At 40.6% G+C, this 18347-nt stretch overlaps 1 protein-coding gene across 1 annotated transcript in view; it reads right to left on the reverse strand.

Annotated features, from left to right (window-relative positions):
* Gpr158 (G protein-coupled receptor 158) overlaps positions 1 to 18347 on the reverse strand; it is a 345101-nt gene that overhangs the window by 110862 nt on the left and 215892 nt on the right. Inside the window, exon 5 of the mRNA XM_005082690.4 lies at positions 12837 to 12905. Coding sequence (XP_005082747.1) covers positions 12837 to 12905 — 69 coding nt within the window. The remainder of the gene's footprint in view (positions 1 to 12836; positions 12906 to 18347) is intronic.

Raw genomic sequence — 18347 nt, forward strand, 5'->3', positions numbered from 1 at the left:
AAAATGACATATATGATTTTGGTCATCACAGGAAAACATCAAGATGTGCTTTTGTAAGAGAGAGAAAGCAAGAAAGAGAGAGGGAGGGGGAAGGGAGGGAGAGAAAGATAGAGACAGAGACAGAGACATAGTGAGAGGGGAAACAGAAATGCTCCCTTGAATGTATCACACATCAAGTCTTAACCCCAGACTGCAGTATGTCAATTGGAAACAGATTTGTTCTTCTCTTACTACAAGCAAACTGCCAAGTTGCATCAGAGCTGAAACAGCACTGCAGACCCTGTTTCTTCAACTGAAACCCTCTGACTGATGAATTCTCCCATGGCCAGAGCAAGCATCCCCTGATTTGTTCCCATGAAGGCAATCTCATGGTCATTCAAGATATCCTCAGTGGAATGCCAAGCTGTGACTGTAAGATCTGCCTTAGACTGGGGCTGCTTATGTCTGGGATCAAACTCCAGATCTTCTGAAGTTGTGGTGGGTTAGCCTCCTTTCCCTACTATTGTTTTTTAATTAATCTCTTCTTGTTTGTTCCGAAACAGTCAATTATTTAATTTTTTAAATAAGAAACGTTTTGAAAATTCAGGGAGTTCCTTGGGAGACCTGTTGGCTGAGGTCACTCCAGGAGACAGCCCACACTGAGATCACAGTAAGCTTGGACTACTGCAAGAACAGCAAGGAGTTCAGTGTTGTAGAAGAAGGCAGATGACAGGAACACTGGTGTAGAAGCAGGAAAGGAGAGAAGCTGGATTTCATGAGGCTTTGTGTGATGTTTCAAACGGGATATGATGGACTGGAAAGATGAGGTCACGTGGCTGGAAGAAACAAGTTCCAGGCTAAGAGGACACCAATGCAAGGGTTCAGGTGTCACTGTCTGGTCTGCTTAAGAACAGAGCACTGACCTGAACAAGTGGGAGCTCTTGGACCCCAGACTGATGGCTTGGAGGCCAGCATGGGACTGATCCAGACCCCCTGAATGGGGGTGTCAGTGAGGAGGCCTAGGCAATCTATGGGGCCTTGGGTTACAGTAGATCAGTATTTATCCCTGGCGTACAAATGCACTTTGGGTACCCATCTCACAATGAGGAATGCTCTTTCAGCCTGGACTCTTGGGGGAGGGCCTAGGCCCTGCCCTGGATGAAATAACAGACTCTGGAGATCCCCCATGGAGGGCCTCACCCTCTCTGGGGAAGGAAGTGGGGACTGGGTGGAGGTTGGGGGCCTGGTGGGGGGGCGGAGGAGGAGGGGAGGGAGAGGGAGCTGGGATTGACATGTGAAGCAAGTTTGTTTCTAATTTAAATAAAAATACTTTTTAAAAAAAGAACAGAGCACTGGTAATCTGAAAGAAAGTGGGGAGGTGACTGTGATAGCCTTTGGGCAGCAGTAATACTACCTGACTTCTGCTTAAACAGATTCCAGCTTCTGTGTTTAGAAGATATTCTAGGAAGCCAAGAGTAGAACAGTGAAACTAGTCAGAAGCTTATTGCAATAATCGAATTCATCTTGATGGTCCTTCAGAATAGGATGATAATGGGACCCTGGAGTCAGGCAGTGGTGGCACACACCTTTAACCCCAGTACTTGGAAGGCAGAGACAGGCAAATCTCTGTGAATTCAGACCAGCCTGGTCTACAGAGCAAGTTCCAATTCAGACAGAGCTACACAGAGAAACTCTTTTTCAAAAAAAATGAAAAGAAAAGAAGGGAGGGAGGAAGATGAAGGGAAAAAAGGAAGGGGGAGGAAGGAAGGGAAGAAGAAAGGAAAAAAGAAAGGATATGGATATGCTTTGAAGGAATTTTAGAAAAACAAACTTCACATCTACTGAAATGGCTTTTATCAATAAGAATGGAAAATGAGAAGGGTTGCTGAGAGTAGGGGTGAAGTGAATATTCCTGATGGGGGTACAAAGGTTTTACTCACTTTGAAAACAGTTTAGTAGTCTAAGAAGTTCATGAGAACTTGGTCTCATGAACCAATCACCTCTACAAACTCTCTATACCCTAAGTTTGAACAAGTTTTATTTTCGTATACTGTATACAGACAGGAGGCTCACTTTGACGGTTTCTGTTCTCTGCCTTTCTGCCTTTCTGTGTTCCTTGGTGTTGTCAACCCAGAAGCCTGCCTTATATAGCCAACTTCTAGTAACTGCTTGCCACACAGCAGATCGATGAATCTATGGGATTCATCCTATATGGGATGAACAGATACTAGGAATAACATGAGACTTCAAAGTCCAATCTCAATTGCAGACTGGCAGCATGGGGTGCAATTTATCTACTCTAAGACACCCAGGAAAACCAGCAACAGGAAAGCCTAATGGGGCAGAACAAGAAGTCCAGAAGCCTCTGCCTCTGGATCCATCTCCCTCAGGGTCCCCATCAGGAGGCTCAGCATACTGCCCATTTGTCATTGCTTCTAGCACTCATAAGATTAAAGGCTTTGTTTATTCCTGAAATAGCTAAAATTACATCAATAATTTTATGTGCTACTTTTTCTCTTCTGCAGAAACTTCAATTTCTTGTATCTACATTTCACTCTCCCTCTATGTCTGTGATCATCCTGGCTTATCTATCGGTTCTCATCTGTTTTCTGTTATGGTTCCCTCAGTCCTTACCACATCGCCTCTGTGGTACTCTGGTTTGGTTTATTCGGCTGGTTCTCCCAATTCTATAACTATCTACATGTTCTGATTTTATTGCCATTTTCTTTCACTCTACTCTTGCTTTTCTGGAACAATTTTTCTCTGTTTTTCCTCTTTCCTTTGAACTTCTTTATTAGAAAGAACTTATTTTCTGTGTTGTATATGAGGCAATAAGAATGAGTTATTAAAACCCTCTTTTAATTTTCTCACTTTGTTTTAGCTTGTGATAATTCTATATTTCACAAAACCAAAACATTGTTTATAACAGGCAATATAGTCAAATTCATGTTTGTCTTATCAAAGATCACATTATTGTTTTTCACTAAAAACTAAAGGTTCCAAATTTCAGATGGCCATGGCTCTTTTAGTCTATTAAACCTTTCAATTAAAAGATTATGACTGGGTGATCTCTAACCTATCCATGACCCAAAATGTTAGCCAGTTATCGTGGGACACACACCCTGGTAGCTTTGTGCCCTCGCATGGTGGTAACTACTCCCATCACTGAAATGCCCAAGTGTTGTACAGGGATGTGGGTGCAAGCCAAGTGGATAAATGATACCACAGTTTTGGACACTTAGGCATTTCATCTCACATGAGATTTTTCAAACCACCTCAAAGGAGGAGGTCCAGACCTCAACTAATACTTCCAAGTCGGTCTACCCTCTGGGAAGTGAAGAGACTCCTAGCTCCATGCTTTCAAACTACTTTGCCATTTGATAACTATCCCCTGCCATTACCCCCATTGCTTTCTCTTATCTGCTTTAGTAAATATAATGTAATAAATCCACATAATATATTATTATAATATGGGTTCTTTAGAAGAACAGATGAAATGGGACAAATTGATACAAGAACTTATTAAGTCAGCTCTAAAATAATAACAACAGCTAAATAACACTGAGAAACTGAGAGCCAGTGTCTCTCAGTCTTTGGGGGGGGGTGTGTCTCAGCTGTCGGAGGAATTCCATGACACCTGTCTGTCACTAGGGGTGACTATAGCTACTCATTCCACAAGGCAGGACATCTCCATGATCCCAAATATGGCACCAGAAATCTGGCAGATTTCCTAGAGAGCCACTGGTCCCACATCCATGATGCAGGTTTAGGAACACTGACATGTTCTGCGATCAGCGCAGCAACAGCATCAGCAGCAGGACAAACCATTTTTTGGCAGGATGGAAGACGAAGGGGTGAATGGAGAGCATTCTGCATTCTTCCTTATGACATAACCTTTTTATCTGTGCCACCACCAGAAGGTGCCTCCCACAGTCTGGGTGGGTCCCACATCAATCAAAGCAGCCAGGGCAATTCTCCATGAGAGGCTCCCTACTCAAGTGATTCTAATTTGTTGCAAGTTGACATTAAAACCAACCCTGAAAGATATAAATCAAACGGGTCTGAAGGCCTCACATGAGATGGGTTCTGGATCAGCTGAAAAGCACTAGCCCAAAGGGAAGTATCTCAATTGAGGGGGTAGATGATCAAACTGCACCATATTCACATAGGAAACACTTAACGAATAAATAAAATCAACGTTAAAAAATGCTAGCCCATATATAAACTTATATATGCTCATCACAGTGGTAGTGAATGTTCCAGAACTGGATTGCTACCATTCTTCCCAAAAAGGAACCAGAGCCATAGACCCTTGCAGAAGAGACTGGTCCCAGGGCAAAGGAAAGAGAAGGATGAAATTATTCTGGAACAGTCTGCTGAACAAATAATGAAATCTTATAAAAAGGATGGATTTTTGTCTCCTTTATCTTCCTTCCTGTAAAGTGGTGGGAGCAATGTCCTCTTGCTTTCCTCTGCTTGTGGCTTGTCAATGCTCAGGATGGCTTTGTCAGAGTTCCAAAACAAGCCAAATTTGTGGTGGTTGTAGCAAAATTGACCTCCTAGCTGGTTTAGGTTCTGTGCCAGTCAAACCAGCCTAAGTGATGTTAGTCTGAAGTGAAAATAGTCACTTTTTGAGTAAAACAACTGAGAATCAGAAACTCCAGGTGGTGCATCTATATGGTTCATACAGTACAAAGGAAGCCCCAAGTGAGTGGCTGTGTGTTTTTGACATAGGCATGGCAATGTCAAATGCTTGGTGACCTCAAGCTCAGATATATGGCAAAGACTTCCTCCTTGGGGGACCAAGTATAAAGAAAAGTGTGTGCAGAAAATGTCCACCAGAACTTTCTTTCCCAAGATGTTAATGGCTTAAAGACAGTTCCCCTAAAGAAAGTACTCCTACAGATATTAGCTAAAGCTGTCTCACTGATCCAGCTGTATACCATAAACCCTGTCTCCTAGTTCAGTCATGCACTATAACCCCAGCTCTCTGCTCAACTCTCTGTAACAAACACTAAGTTTCTGAGGTGCTGCAGTTTCTCCAGCAGAGAGCCCAGTGCACCCAAACACTGCTTCTGTACATGTCACTTCCTGTGCATGTCTGTGTCTATATTTTCCTCATTCCCTCCCCACCCAACTCACATCTGTTCCTGAAGTTGTACAGGATGAGGCAATGGTCCATTCATACTTATATGGTATTTTATATTTGGTCTCAAACCAAATTTTAACTATAAAATTCAATGTCCCATTTTATTCTTTGTATCTTCCATTTCCACCACATGAAGTAAGGAAGGTTTATTAACTGACCAAGGGTGATGCATGTGTATCTCTGACTCACTACAGATGTTGTTTCAATATCTTGCTATCACCATAGTGGAGAGAGAGGTACAGAGTTGAGAGATGACTTCTCCTCTTTGCTTTGTCATTAAGTAGCTGGGAAAAGTTGTAGACATAGGAACAGTTCTCAGCCTCGTCTCTTTCATTTACAAATAAGGAGGTTAGGTAAATGCTAAATTGTATTTGATCTCTCTTCAAGGTCAAGTGTTTTACCATTCTTTTCTATAGGATTGGGGAGCTTAAAATATGCATTATATTGATACATGTATGGTGCTCTTTATTGATGGGTACGTTACAAAACAGTTAAGGAACCCAAAGGATACGAAGCTACAATCAACTGAAATTGATGCATATGTCAAAGCAAAACAAACTTCTAGACTTACATCATCAACAGAAAGTTTTATAAATTGAAAGTGCCCTTTGGTGCAATTTAACAAAAAGCATACACTTTTGTTGTTTTTACTCTTTTCTTTTCTGAAAGTTTGTTTCATTTCTTTTATAGTTATACAAAAAGTATTTGGGTGATCATGGGTGATAAATCATTTGTCCGCAATGCATGGGTCCCAAACCGTAAGATTCTTTTGAAAATCTGTAAGAAAAGGCGTCAAAAGCTGCAGCTCGAGTTACCAAGTATAACAATGCTAACTTTAGTCAGGTTTCAGTTTGTCCTCGTCTACACAAAGATGAGAATGCCTAATTTGGACTTTCCAATGTAAGCATTGTTATGAAATCGTCTGTAGTCCAAGATTGCTTAGAAATGGCAAAAATAACCTTAATTCTTGCAAATCTGGACAACAATATGCAGCACAAAGAGAAAATAAAGTTCATTGCATAACACAGAAAAGCAGGGAACAGCCCAGTTGCCTTCTATGGAAGAACCCAGCCCTAGAAACAATCTATCTTATTCAAGTGTAATTTAAAAAGCTATAATTCCTAGCAAATTTCTCATGCAGTTCTAGTATAGTCCACAGTAGGAGCTCAGGAAGCAGGCAAGACATTTAAAAGCAGGAGAGGTTCTGGTCACATTTATATCAACTAGACCTTTTGACTATACAAGCTGAAAATCCCCAATCCAAACCTGGTTTCTTAATTTAAAGCCTTGTAGGATTTTTATTTTCAGATTAGGGGTGCTCAGTTGGTATATTCTATGACTATATTCTAATATCTGTAACACTTCTAGTCCCCTTTCAGATAATGAACTTTCTACTTGGTTTAGCTGATTATTTTAACATTGAATTCAAAACAAGCAAAACTTTATCTAAAAATCCTAAATTCCTTATCTGCAAATAATTCTAAGAAACCCAGGTCCCCCTGCACGAGTGACTAGATCACTCTTATCAAGACTGTTTCCTACATGCACATCCAGGCATGCATCTGCTTCCACAAAGGACTTCACTTTCAGTCACCAAAATAGTTCTTCCTGATCTATTGTGTAAAGTAAAATGATTCTCTTTTCTAGACTCTATCAATTATGCATTTAATCTCCATTGTCTCCAGAATCTTATGCTAGATTTATTAGTTTTATCCATCTTAAATAATTTGATCCCTTCTGTCTTCAGAATATGAACACCGTCATAGTTAGCTTCAGTTACCAACTTGATACACCTGAAAAGAGCAAACCTTGGTTGAAAATGCCCTCCTCAGAGCATCATGAAGGCATGTCTGTAGGGGCATTTTCTTGATTACTAATTGATGTAAGAGGGCCCGACCCACTATGGGTGGTACCATTCCTAGGCAGGTGAGCCTGAGCTGTAGAAGAAAAGTAACAACATAGGCCAGAAGAAGCATGCCAGGAAGCAGCGTTCCTGCATGCCCTCTTCCTTAGTTCCTGCCTGGAGTTCCTGCCTTTCTTCCCTTAATGACAGACTGTAACTTGTAAGCCAAACAAATAATTTCTTCCTCAACATAGTTTTGGTCAATGTTTTATCACAGCAATAGGGATAAAACTAGAATAGACACTAACTTAAGGATTGAGATACAGGGCATAAACTTGGATCTCAAGGAGTTACAAAAATGAATTAGGTTATAAAAGGTGAAAGACACAGTCAGTAAGACAAAACGACAGCCCACAGAATGGGAAAAGGTCTTCACCAACCCCAGATCTGACAGATGCCTGATTTCCAAAATATACAAGGAACTCAAGAAGCTAGCCACCAAAAAACACCAAACAATCCAATTGAAAAGTGGGGTGCTAAACTAGAGAATTCTCAATAGAGGAATCTAAAATGACTGAAAGACACTTAAGAGAAAGTGCTCAATGTCCTTAGCCATCAGGGAAATGCAACTCAAAACAGCTCTGAGGTACCATCTTATACCAGCCCAAATGACTAAAATCAAAAAACACGAATAACAGTCTATGCTGGAGAGTATGTGGAGAAAGAGGAACACTCCTCCATAGCTGGTGAGAGTGCAGACTTGTACAACCACTTTGGAAATCAGTATGGCAGTTTCTCAAGAAAATGGGAATCAGTCTACCTCAAGATCCAACAATTCCTCTCTTGGGCATATACCCAAAGAATGTACAGTCATACAACAAGGACATCTGTTAAACCATGTTGATAGCAGCGTTGTTTGTAATGGCCAGAACCTGGAAGCAACTTAGATACCCCTCAACTAAAGAATGAATGGATGTGGTACACTTACACAGTGGAATATTACTCATTGGGAAAAAACAATGATATCTTGAAATTCGCAGGCAAATGGAGGGAACTGGAAGAAACCATGCTGAATGAGGTAACCCAATCACAGAAGGACAAAAATGGTATGTAATCATTCATATATGGATATTAGACATAGAGAAAAGAACTACCAGTCTACAGTCGATACCACCAGAGAAACTAGGAAACAAGGATGACCCCAAGAGAAGAACACATGATCCCCCCCAAAGAAGGGGAGGGGAACAAGAACCCCAGAGAAAATTGGGAGCATGAGGGGGAGAGAGGACGGGAAGGGGAGAGGGGGGATAAAGGGAGGAGGAAGGGGAACAGGAGAACTGAGAGGGGATTAATAGAGGAGTGCAAGAAAGGAGATGCCTTGATAGAGGGAGCCAGTACAGATTTGGAGAGATCTGATACAGGGGAAATGTTAGGGAATCCACAGGGATGACCCCAACTGAGAATCTAGGCAGTGGTGGAGAGGCTGCCTTTGATGCCTTTCCCCTATAACAAGATTGATGACTACCTTGGTTGCCATTCCTAGAGCCTTCATCTAGTAACTGATCAAAGCAGAAACAGGCACACACAGCTAAACACTGAGCCATACTCCCAGAATCCAGTTGCAGAGAGGGAGGAGAGATGAGCAAAGGAGCCTAGACTGTGTTGGAGAAGCCCGCAGAAACAATTGACCTAGTGAACGACCACAGAGACCCTAGTCATAAAGCCAGGGAACCAGCACTGAACTGAACCAAGCCCTCTGAATGTAGGTGCAGCTAGGAGGCCAGGGAAATCTATAGGACCTCTAACAGTGGACCCAGTACGTATCCCTAAAGTACAAATGGACTTTGGGAGCCCATTCCATATGGAGGGATACTATTGCAGCCCAGATAAGAGAAGGAGGGCCTAGGCCCTTCCCCAAATGATATGATGGACCTTGATGGTCCCCATGGAGGGCCTCACTATCCCTGGGGAGTGGGTGGGGTGGGGTGGGGGATCGGTGGGGAGCATGGGAGGATGGGAGAGTGAGGGAAGCAAGTAAAAGTGCTTCTAAAATAAACTAGATTTAAAAAAGTGAAAGAGGCAGCTAAGGATGAAGCCAGCAGAGTGAGCCACACTGCTGACTCTGGTGGAGAGTTTGCATGATCAACTTTCCTTCTTATGGAAGATTATGGAAAAGTGCTGTCTTTATATTTTTAACTATCAAGTGTCTCTCTGTACCTAATGCCACCATGGGCATTAGGCCATCAAATGATTCTCAGACATGTGATCTACTCATTGCAACAGAACAGAAACTGGAAGTAGAGGAGAGGGTTTGTATTTATTTGAGAACAGAAAGAAGGTCATATAGCTGGAGATTAGAAAGGGAGGAAGAAATAGTGCATGGTGAGACAGAAGAGGCAGGTAAAGACCACATCATAAGCAAGGACAAGAGCCTTAACTTTTCTTCTGTGAAGACTGATGGGACACCAGTAGGACAACAGATTAGAACTGATATTTTTAAAGGCCTATTAATAACTGGGTAAATAATGGGTTTAAACACAACAGAGGTTAATGTAAAAAACAAGGAAACAGAATGCAAAACATATTCACATTTTTAAGGTAATTGTTCAGATTATTCAGGTCATTTCGAATCTTTCACTGCCTTATTAGGTCATTCTGTGATTCTGTTCAAATACCTGCCTGGTAGTTCTATAGTAAAATTAAATATTAGGGTGCATGAAATACCAAATACAGAGGCATAATACAAGGAATGAGAAATATCCAGCCTGTAAACTCTATGCTGTTTCTTTATTAGTTGCAATACATACTACTATGTAAATTAGAAATGTTAATGTAGATGCTTTCTATGGGGAAATAAAATCTGATCTCAGTTCCTTTGAGATACTATGTTAAAGTACCTGAGACTGGATGATTTATAGATAAAATATGGCAAATGTACTAGCTAGTGCCATGTCAACTTGACACAAGCTAGAGTCATTTGAGAAGGAACCTCAATTTAAAAAATCCCCTCACGGACTGACTTGTAGGAAAGCCTGACAGGAATTTTCTTGATTGCTGATTTTTGTGAGAGTGTCCAGCTCATTGTGGGTTGTGCTACCCCTGGACAGATGGTCCTGGACAGTATAAGGAAGCAGACTGAGAAACCATTAGCAACAAGCCAGTAAACAACATTTTTTCATGTCTTTTGCATCAGTCCCTGCCTCTAGGTTTTGGCTGAGTTCCTTCCATGATGAACTGTGGTGTAGAAGTATAAATGAATTAAGACCTTTCCTCCCTAAATTGCTTTTGATCATTTTTTATCACAACAGTAGAAGACAGAAAAACAAAAGGAAGAGAATTTCCTCCATTTAGCTCTTCAGTTCATGTATGAGAGCACAGCCCTTTGAGAAAGCTCTACCTCCCAACACAGTTGCATTAGGGTTTGCTTCTAACACATGAGTCTGGGGAACACATTTGATCACAGCACTGATTATATCTGGATACATTTGGATTTTGAAGGAAACAGAAAATGTGATTCAAGACCTAAATAGATCAAGAACACTTGTTCTAAACTGATTGAGAAGAGAGGAATAAAAAAGTAATGGAGAACATGGTGAGGGGTGGGGTTAGTGGGAGCTGGGAAGAAGAGAGGGGGTGAAGAGGAAGAGATAGTAGGTCATGGGGGAACAGGAAGGTTGAGTGGGGGGTAGAATAGAGGGAAGAGAGAATCATAGGTTAGAAGACAAATCTGGCACCAGTGTGACCTCTAGTGATCTAAAGGGATGACACCAATTGGCAAGCTAAGCAATAGTAGAGAGACCACCTTGAATGCCCATTCCTGATAATGAACTTGATGTTTATAACTATCCTGGAGCCTTCATCCAGTGACCTATGGAAGCAGAGGCAAACACTCACAGTTAAACACCAAACTGAACCCATGGAACCCAGTGACAGAGAGGAGCGATGAGCAAATTGGCAAAGAATGGGCTGGCAGAACCAGCAGAGACAGCTGATATGAACAGGGGAGAGCTCTTGGACCCCAGACCAACAGCTGGGAGGCCAGCATGGGTCTGATCCAGATCCCCTGAGTGTGAGAGTCAGTGAGGAGGCCTGGGCAACCTATGGGACCCTGGGCAGTGGATCAGTGTTTATCCCTGGCATACAAACGGACTTCATGTGTCCATAACACAAAGAGGGATGCTTTCTCAGCCTGGACTCTTAGGGGAGTGCCTGGACCCTGCCCTGAGTGAAATGACAGACTCTAGATATCCCCTATGTGGAAGGAAGTGGCGATAGGGTGGGAGGCTGGGGGGGGATGGTGGGGGAGTGCAGGAGGAGGGGAGGGAGAGGGAACTGGGATTGACATGTGAAGCAAGCTATTTAAAATTAAAATAAAACAGCAATGGAGAGTACATAACCCATGTTACATGTGGCTTTCTAATATATTGTAAATATTTTTCCTTCATTGGGGAACATTTTGCAAGGTTTGAGAAGAGTAATGTGGCTAGTCTAACTTAAGTGTTAAAAGTGGTTAATGTTCTGCACATAGATTGTAAGGGGCAGAAGCTAAGAGAGGCCTCTGACAGACTCTCACAATAATCCAGCAGTGATAGCTCTCAGTTAAGCCCAGGGTGGTAGCAGTCAGCATGGTGAAGCCTAGCTGCATTCCTGAGGCATTTTGAAAGCTTGGCTGACTGGTATGAGAGAAGAAGAGGTGTCAAGAGTCACTCGCAGTGTTTTGACCCTAGTAAAGAGAAGGATCAAGTAGCCTTGGGTAGAAATTGAAGAGACTGAGTGTTAGGAAGCATCAGAACCTTAGCTATGGAGTTGTCTTGTGACCCCAATGGAAGTGAAAGTAACCTATTGAATATGTGTTTGGAAATAAGGAAAAAGGTCATGTCTGGAGATACAAATGCAGTGGCTATTAGCATATAAGCAGTAACATTTCAAACTCTGTTGCTAGATTAGATAGTCAGTGGTATCTACTAGGAAAAACTCTAAGGATGGAATCCTGAGGTACTTGGTTACTAGAGAAACAGACAGAGACAGAGACAGAGAGAGAGAGAGAGAGAGAGAGAGAGAGAGAGAGAGAGAGAGAGAGAGAGAGAGAGAGAGAGAGAGATCTAGGTAGAAACAGCAAGAGAAACAAGAAGAAAAGAACCCTGCCTTTTCCCCTGACACCATCTCAGCTTTCAGATCTCAGAAGCTCTATTGATACTGCATTCCCTAGATTTGACTGTATTTCCTAAGTGTCCCCATGGCTTGCTGCTGTCAGTACTCTGTATCTTTGTCATATTGAATCACAGGGGTCTGTAGTGACTCATTGCTTCCTGAAAATCATGAGTTTCTTTAGAGAGGAAATCAAGAGTATTCCCAGAAATGTCCTCCATGCTTAGCACATGATAACTTAACAACACCAACAGTTGAATTGAATTAATAATTTGTGTTTATCATTACAGACTCCTACTACAGTAAAATGAATCTGCTACAATTATGTAAAAGCAGTATCACACATACATTTCATTAAAGTTATTTTTCTTTGTATTTTTGCAATAGGAAATTTCCTAACATTACTTTGTTGGTTCGCAGTTCTGATTTATATAAGGGAGAAGGAGGAATGAAAGTAGTACTTTTGCATATGTTAAACATATGCACTAAATATGACCTTCATTTGCTACCTTACCTAAATATTTGACCCTTTTCACAAAGCTAGGAAGAAAACTACAACTAATTTACAAAAAATAACCCCACAAGACTTAGAAATGACACATAAATATCCAAGGTAACTCCAATTGTAGGAGTCATATGTAAATATATATTAACTCCTTGGTAATATGCAGTATATATACAATATGAAAAATCAAAATAAAGCAGGACATCACTTACCGGAAAATATAGGAGCAGAGATCCAAAGAGTATTGTTTCCAGCAGGATAAGGCCAGATGCCCGGATACTCTAAAAGATAAATGGAGAATGTCATTGTTAACTTAATTTCCAGGCAGAGAGGATTTATGCTACTGCTCAAATGCTTAAGCCCTCAGTACAGCATTCTTCTGGGAAAAATTAAGTAAGTAAATAAATAAAATACAGCTAGTGTTCAAGTGGGTAAGCATGAGGGAAGCCTGGCTATGAAGTGATGACAAGCCTAACAATGTCATAAGTGACATATTCTGAGAAGCCAAGATCACTTCCTTGAAGATCACTACAACATAAGAAACTGTAACTAACACAGACCTTTTTTCTGTTTCTGAGGCACAAGCCACCAGTGCCCTAAAACATTCCAGGAATACCTAATGCATCACTGTAGAGGGTTAAAACAAAGCCTTTTTGTGTGAGCTGTATATGGGCCTAGAATCTCAGTGATGCAATATAGTCCCCACAACACAACTTCATCGTGTAAACGATGGATCACACTAAACATAAAAGCTTCCTTGCCTTAAATGCTATTTATCCTACAGAATTGTTTTCAAGTAGACTTCCTAATATGTGGTTTCTAAGCATGGATGTATCTAACAATCTTATGATATTTTTATAATCTGCAAAATAGCAAATTCCTATAACAAAACAGGGTGGAGGCAAAAGGAAAAAACAACCTTAGTTTATAACAATAAGTTTGGTTTCAATGAGCAGAAGTTTCAAGATAGGGTATGTCAATTACCAAATCAAACAAGGAATTTGTCACTCTGGAATCCCTACATTTTTTTAAATGCAATATAAAATGTGCATACAAATTACCAGCATATAGATCTCTTACTTTATAGGAAAGTTATGTGAAGTAAGAAAATTAATTCTGGAGCAACCAAAAGATGCTAGGAGTTCAAATTATGAGTGTGCTTCATATTTTTAAAATGATATGATAACTGGGTAGTCAGGAAAAGAAAATTTTAATTCCTCTTTCAAGATCTTGCAGGGTATTAAATACACAGAATTGCTTTATGTAATCCTTCAAAGGAGCTCACAGCTAAGAGTTTGAGAATAGTGTATAGTGTCAATCATTTAGGTGACTTCTTTTGCCCCATTTCTTTTGCTGTGGTGCTAAGGATGAAGTCCAAGGCCTACACGTGCCAGACAAGTAGTTGTACCTCTACAACATATCTTCTGGCTCTATGTGATTTTTGTTGTTGATCATTGTTTTACCTAGTAGATGTTTCAGTGTGGTGAAAAGACAATTCCTAACAGCAGTATTTGAGTTGAGGCTGGTGGAAATCTGAAATGGCAAATTATATTTGGCAAAGCATAATCAACTTATTGATGCTTTTATAGCTTATGTTCTATTTTTTTAATATGACACTAAGCCTCAGACTCCACACCATTATGCAAAACCTCTTGTAACGTTGACTGGCAAAGGAATAGAGAAAGGGGCTGGAGAGTACAGCAAGAAAGTTGTTGCAGTTAACACTGTCCCATTGTCAATTCGGAAATAGCTACTTAAGCAGGCAATGAAATAAGCTACTTCATGTATGCAGCAGAAGGAAGGGTTCTGTCTTCGAATCCATTCTGCTAGTCTGTGTCTTTTTATGGGTGAGTTAAGGCCATTAATATTGAGGGATATTAATGACCATTGATTGCTCATCCTTCTTCGATTTGCGATGGTTGTTGGTGGTGGAATTATGTGTGGAATTTCACCCCTTTGTTCTTTTGGCTGTTGGTAGAGAGGGATTCTCTAATGCTTATGTTTTTCTGGTTGTAGTTAGCTTCCTTGGGTTGGAGTTTTCCTTCCAAAATTTTCTGTAGGGCTGGGGTAGTGGACACATATTGCTTGAATCTAGTTTTGTCATGGAATATCTTGTTTTCTCCGTCTATAGTGATTGAGAGCTTTGCTGGGTATAGTAGTCTGGACATTACCTGAGAGTTAAAGGTTGGGAAAAAATTTTTCAATCAAATGGACCCAAGAAACAAGCAGGGGTAGCAATCCTAATATCTAACAAACGAGACTTTAAAATAAAATCAATCAAAAGAGATGAAGGAGGACATTACATACTCATCACAGGTGAAACCCACCAAGATGAAGTGTCTATCCTGAACATCTATGCCCCCAATACAAAGGCATCCACATTCGTTAAAGAAACATTATTAGAACTTAAATCTCATCTAAAGCCCCACACAGTTATAGTGGGAGATTTCAACACACCACTCTCACCACTAGACAGGAATACCAAACAGAAACTCAACAAAGAAGCAAAAGGTCTAATAGAAGTAATGACCCAACTGGGATTAACAGATATCTATAGAACATTTCATCCACATAAAAAAGAATATACCTTCTTCTCACCACCACATGGAACCTTCTCAAAAATCGACCACATACTTGGCAACATATCAAACCTCAGCAGCTACAAAAAATTGGAATAACTCCATGCATCTTATCAGACCACCATGCTTTAAAATTAGAATTCAACAACACAAATTGCAGAAAACCTACAAACTCATGGAAATTGAATAATGCTCAATTGCACCATCCCTGGGTCAAAGAGGAAATAAAAAAAGAAATTAAAGACTTCCTCGAATTCAATGAGAATGAAGACACAACATACCCAAACCTATGGGACACTTTGAAAGCAGTGCTACGGGGGAAGTTCATAGCGCTAAGTGCTCACATGAAGAAACAGGAGAACAGTTATACCAGAGAATTAACATCACAGCTGAAAGTGCTAGAACACAAAGAAGCACACTCCCCCAGGAGGAGTAGACGCCAGGAAATAATCAAATTGAGGGCTGAAATCAATAAAGTAGAAACCAGGAAAACAATACAAAGAATCAATGCAACGATGAGTTGGTTCTTTGAGAAAATCAACAAGATAGACAAACTTTTGTCCAAACTTACCAAACAGCAGAGAGTGAACACGCAAATTAACAAAATTAGAAATGAAAAGGGGGACATAACAACAGACTCTGAGGAAATCCAAAGAATCATTAGGTCATACTTTGAAAACCTGTACTCCACAAAATTCAAAAATTTAAAGGAAATGGATGACTTCCTGGACAGCTATCATTTGCCAAAACTAAATCAAGAACAGATAAGCAATTTAAATAGACCTATAACCCCTATGGAAATAGAAGCTGTCATCAAAAGTCTCCCAACCAAAAAAAGCCCAGGTCCAGATGGCCTCAGTGCAGAATTCTACCAGAAATTCAAAGAACAGCTTATACCAATTCTTCTCAAAGTGTTCCACACAATAGAAGCAGAAGGGTCTTTGCCAAACTCTTTCTATGAGGCTTCAATAACCTTGATCCCCAAGCCACACAAAGATACAACTAAGAAAGAGAACTTCAGACCAATATCCCTCATGAACATTGATGCAAAAATACTCAATAAAATACTGGCAAATCGGATCCAAGAACACATCAAAACAATCATTCACCACGATCAAGTAGGTTTCATCCCAGGGATGCAGGGATGGTTCAACATACGAAAATCCATCAACGTAATCCACCATATAAACAAGCTGAAAAACAAAAACCACATGATCATCTCACTAGATGCTGAAAAAGCCTTTGACAAAATCCAACACCCCTTCATGATAAAGGTCTTGGAGAGAACTGGGATAACAGGGACATACTTAAACATAATAAAAGCTATATACAGTAAACCAACAGCCAACATCAAACTAAATGGACAGAAACTCAACGCAATTCCTCTAAAATCAGGAACAAAACAAGGCTGTCCACTCTCTCCATACCTTTTCAACATGGTACTTGAAGTTCTAGCTATTGCCATACGACAACAAAGGGGGATCAAGGGGATACAAATTGGGAAGGAAGAGGTCAAACTTTCACTGTTTGCAGACGATATGATAGTTTACATCAATGACCCAAAGAACTCTACCAGGGAACTCTTACAGCTGATTAACACCTTCAGCAAAGTGGCAGGCTACAAGATCAACTCAAGAAAATCAGTAGCCCTACTATATACAGATGATAAAAGGGCTGAAAGAGAAATCAGAGAAACATCACCCTTTACAATTGCCACAAACAACATAAAATACCTTGGGGTAACGCTAACCAAACGAGTGAAAGACCTGTATCGTAAGAACTTTGAATCTTTAAAGAAAGAAATTAAAGAAGCCCTCAGAAAATGGAAAGATCTCCCATGCTCTTGGATAGGTAGGATCAATGTAGTAAAAATGGCAATCCTGCCAAAAGCAATCTACAGATTCAATGCAATCCCCATTAAAATCCCAGCACAATTCTTCACAGACCTTGAAAGAACAATAATCAATTTTGTATGGAAAAACAAAAGACCCAGGATAGCCAAAACAACCCTGTTCAACAAGGCAACGTCCGGAGGCATCACCGTCCCTGACCTCAAGCTCTATTATAGAGCTATAGTCCTGAAAACAGCTTGGTATTGGCACAAAAATAGACAGGTAGACCAATGGAATCGAATTGAAAACCCGGGTATTAACCCACACACCTACGAACATCTGATCTTTGACAAAGAAGCTAAAAATATACAATGGAATAAAGAAAACATCTTCAACAAATGGTGCTGGCATAATTGGAGACTGGCATGTAGAAGAATGCAGATCGATCCATGTTTATCGCCATGCACAAAACTTAAGTCCAAATGGATCAAAGACCTCAACATAAATCCAGCCACACTGAACCTCTTAGAAGAGAAAGTGGGTGGTACCCTTGAACGAATTGGTACAGGAGACAGCTTCCTGAACATAACACCAGTAGCACAACAGTGAGATCAACAATTAATAAATGGGACCTACTGAAACTGAGAAGCTTCTGTAAGGCAAAGGACACAGTCAGCAAGACAAAAAGGCAGCCCACAGAATGGGAAAAAATATTCACTAATCCCACATCTGACAGAGGGTTGATCTCCAAAATTTACAAAGAACTCAAGAAGCAAGTCTCCAAAACACCAAAGGACCCTATTAAAAAGTGGGCTGCAGAACTAAATAGAGAGTTTTCAATAGAGGAGTCTAAAATGGCTGAGAGGCACTTGAGAAAGTGCTCAACATCCTTAGCCATCCGGGAAATGCAAATCAAAACAACTCTGAGATACCATCTCACTCCTGTCAGAATGGCTAAAATCAAAAACACCAATGACAATTTATGCTGGAGAGGATGTGGTGAAAGGGGACACTCCTCCATTGCTGGTGGGAGTGCCAACTGGTTCAGCCACTTTGGAAATCAGTATGGAGATTCCTCAGGAAAATGGGAATAAACCTACCACAAGACCCAGCAACTCCACTCTTAGGCATATATCCAAAAGATGCCCATTCATACAACAAAGATGTCTGTTCCACTATGTTCATAGCAGCTTTATTTGTAATTGCCAGAACTTGGAAGCAACCTAGATGTCCCTCACCTGAAGAGTGGATAGAGAAAATGTGGTACATCTACACAATGGAGTACTACTCAGCAGAAAAAAATAATGGAATC

Source organism: Mesocricetus auratus, unplaced genomic scaffold, assembly GCF_017639785.1.
Source record: "Mesocricetus auratus isolate SY011 unplaced genomic scaffold, BCM_Maur_2.0 Super-Scaffold_100013, whole genome shotgun sequence".
NCBI lineage: Eukaryota > Metazoa > Chordata > Mammalia > Rodentia > Cricetidae > Mesocricetus > Mesocricetus auratus.